Source organism: Rhagoletis pomonella, unplaced genomic scaffold (assembly GCF_013731165.1).
Source record: "Rhagoletis pomonella isolate Grant_MI unplaced genomic scaffold, Rhpom_1.0 Rhpom_scaffold_00013, whole genome shotgun sequence".
Classification (NCBI taxonomy): Eukaryota; Metazoa; Arthropoda; class Insecta; order Diptera; family Tephritidae; genus Rhagoletis; species Rhagoletis pomonella.
In genome coordinates, this window is record NW_023458567.1 from 13,299,699 (window position 1) to 13,302,760 (window position 3,062).

General features: G+C 34.3%; 2 protein-coding genes across 2 annotated transcripts in view; both read left to right on the top strand.

Annotated features, from left to right (window-relative positions):
* On the top strand, positions 1-1,122 carry LOC118748231 (the record flags this gene model as incomplete). Its single annotated transcript, XM_036482606.1, is given in 3 exon segments — positions 1-66; positions 122-275; positions 335-1,122. Coding segments are annotated over 3 exon segments (351 nt in total), but the record flags the coding sequence as incomplete, so codon positions are not given.
* Positions 1,123-1,963: 841 nt separating this feature from the next.
* Positions 1,964-3,062, top strand: part of LOC118748356 (high mobility group protein 20A) — a 5,632-nt gene continuing 4,533 nt past the window's right edge. Inside the window, exons 1-2 of the mRNA XM_036482730.1 lie at positions 1,964-2,678; positions 2,951-3,058. Of these exons, the coding sequence (XP_036338623.1) occupies positions 2,150-2,678; positions 2,951-3,058 (637 nt within the window). The 5' untranslated portion in view covers positions 1,964-2,149. The remainder of the gene's footprint in view (positions 2,679-2,950; positions 3,059-3,062) is intronic.

Consider the following 3,062-nt stretch of genomic DNA (forward strand, 5'->3'; position numbering starts at 1 on the left):
CCAATTAAGTCATGGGAGGAATTGAAAGACATAGACGAATTGTGCCGCAACGATTCCACACGTTATGTAAGAATGAAAAGAAGTATACACTATTGAAAGCATAACTTCGATGTTATTTCAGATCCAATGCATTAAAGCGATAGTTTCTCCAGAGGGTATAGAAAAAAACTTTCATCGTCTTGTGGACAGAAAATTAATCCAACTTTTAAATTATGACGGCGTAAGTAACAAAGCCCCTTTCAAGGACTTTACTTTCCTGAATAGCGCCATATTTGGTAATACTTGTGTCATATGATGTAAAACATTTTAATTATTTGCGAATCTCTTTTAACAGAAGCAATCAAAAGCGAAGGCTACACTAACAAGGAATACGTCCGAGATATTAGGAATAGTTTTAAGTTATATAAAAACCTATTTTATAAAAAGCGTTACGAGGAAAGAAAGAAGAATAGAAATCCACAGTAGCATTATTTCACTTTACCTTTAGTTATTTTATAAACTCGCATGTTTCAAAAATACCATATGGACTTAGGCAGGTTTGATAAGCATACATATATCGACTCATCTGTTACAATCTGTAATGGCAGAGCACAATATGATTGGTTGGAATGGATTAAAACAATTTTGATTTACAATTACGGCAGAACTTACCCTTGAATAAATCGTTAATGTAGTACGTGTGTATAACTACTTACAACATAATTATTATCTTTTTCGTTTGACACAATTTTAGTTTTAAATTTTGTTTGTGAAACAAATTTATATTTAAATTTAAAAGAATTCTGAATTACATTTTAAGTTTTAAATATAATATGCTACTTGTTAATTACTTATTGCAAAATGAGAAAATATAGTAATATAAAACTAGACTAAAATATGAACAACTGAATTGAGGCAAATGTAGAATGAATTTGGTATGGGGCAGTCATGAACATATGGGCATATGCAATGGGCAGATAAAAAATAAAAGATCTAGTAAGCGCAAAAGTTATTGGCCAAAATGTTTCAAATTATTTAAATACCATATAAACTTCTTATTTTAGGTTTGTTCATCAAAAATGCAACAAGAATTATTCACCACTCAAAATATCAGCAGGAAAAAATCTCGCTCAAGTAGAGAAACTGCCTGGTAGAGAATAAGCTGGTGTCCACGGTTGCATTTCAAACTTGATACATTTTCATGGATTTTTTTTTAATTCTTTCAGAAGGACAAAAAACCTGATCTGCATGCATGTATATTTCTTGTTACTGTCACTTTCGTTAACATACGTTTCAATTTCTTAGTCGTACGGTCAGGTTTGCTAAATCTACTGCTTGCGATTGCATTCCGATTACGAATACAGTTTTTTTCAGCCGAGTAAATACATTGGAGTCATACAAAAATTTAAATACTTGTCATGTTTGGGAATTACTAAATTAAGTAAAAAGTGTTTACTTACATTTTTCATTAGAAAATCGCTCAAGTTTATAAATTTTTAAATTAAACGAATTTCAAATTATCCTCGACAAAAATGCAACCATGTACCACATCACATGTTTTTCGTGCTTGCAAATTCTTGCTGGCAAACATTTTTTCAATAAGAATATGCAACTTCTCTCCAAGGGAACTGTCACTTTGTGCCAAAAGAATTAATCAGGCAGGTTCTGGAATTCACTTCCGACCAACCAGTCACTTGAAATTCAAACTGAATGCGGTTGAAATTCCCCGGAATTGAATAAATAAAATGCTAAATTTTTGTGGAAGTATTAGTGAATTTCAGGGCATTTAAAGTTTCTGAGGCGTTGTTTACTTTTAGTTGGGAACTGTCAAAATGGGCAACGGTGCGTCTGGCGCCGCTACTTTTGTTCGCTGCATCGTCCAGCTGAAGCAATTTTTAACAACTCTGCTTTATTTCATTTAAAAACACCCAGTCAAACATTTTGACAGCGGTGTATGGTGTACGCCCTACTGAACATACCCAAAGCAGCGGCTTTTTCATATGTTGAGCAAAATTTGTGCAAGAATGTTCGTTACCTGTGTGGTTCGGAATTAGCAATCATACAGTTGTTAAATAAAAGTTAAATTGTGCAACAAAAAAAGCATAGATAAAGTAGAAAACGTCATTGATAGTGCGGATTCTTTAAACTTAATTACATACATAAAGAAGGCATGGAAATTGTTGAATCGGCAGCAGAGGGTAGCAAAAAACAGATGAACGAAGTGTTAACAGTAGCAGCGTCGTCGGCGGAGGACATTAGCAATAGCAACGTGACTGGTAGTAGCGCTGCTAACAGTTCTGCAGCTGCTGCTTCAACAACGGATAAAAAAAAAGAAAATACATCAAAAACTGCAACCACTGGATCAACTGACGTCAAAGATATGGATATCGAGATTGAAGAAATTCAACCAAAGTCTTCAGCACCGGCAAGTTTTTCAAAAGTTGATGAGAAAACACAACAGCCGTCTGCTAAATTAACATCCTCTGTTACTGTCGCTTCAAGTAAACGTATAGATCATGATATACCCATTATATCAATATCGGATGGAGAAGATGCAGTGGGTCAGCATACACCAACAACTGCGCAAAAAGTTAGCCGTAAACGTAATAGTGTAGGCGCAGCTAAAGCTGAGGATGAGCAATTTCTTCTGAAACGGCGTAAAATTAAAGTGGCCGGTGCGCCAAAAATGCCCTTAACAGGTATGTGATCAAATTCATATGTAACAGGGTGTTGTTGTGTTGTAATTAAATCTTGCAGCTTAGGTACTATACTTACGAGAAATGATTGGCTTAGCAAGCAAATAACAAATAATAGTACATATATATAGTATATGCATGTACCTACATATATTTGGTAGACATCATAATTGTGTTTGCATTTATCAATACTACTAATTGCATTTGATAACACATATGACTATGAAATTACATATATATTAGCATGTTATTTAACAGTATTTCTCTTTCACTAGGTTATGTTCGTTATATGAATGATCGCCGAGAGTCGCTACGCAAGGAACTGCCCACAAAAACGGCGATTGAGCATACAAAAATCATCGGTGAGGAATGGCAAAAGATGACAGA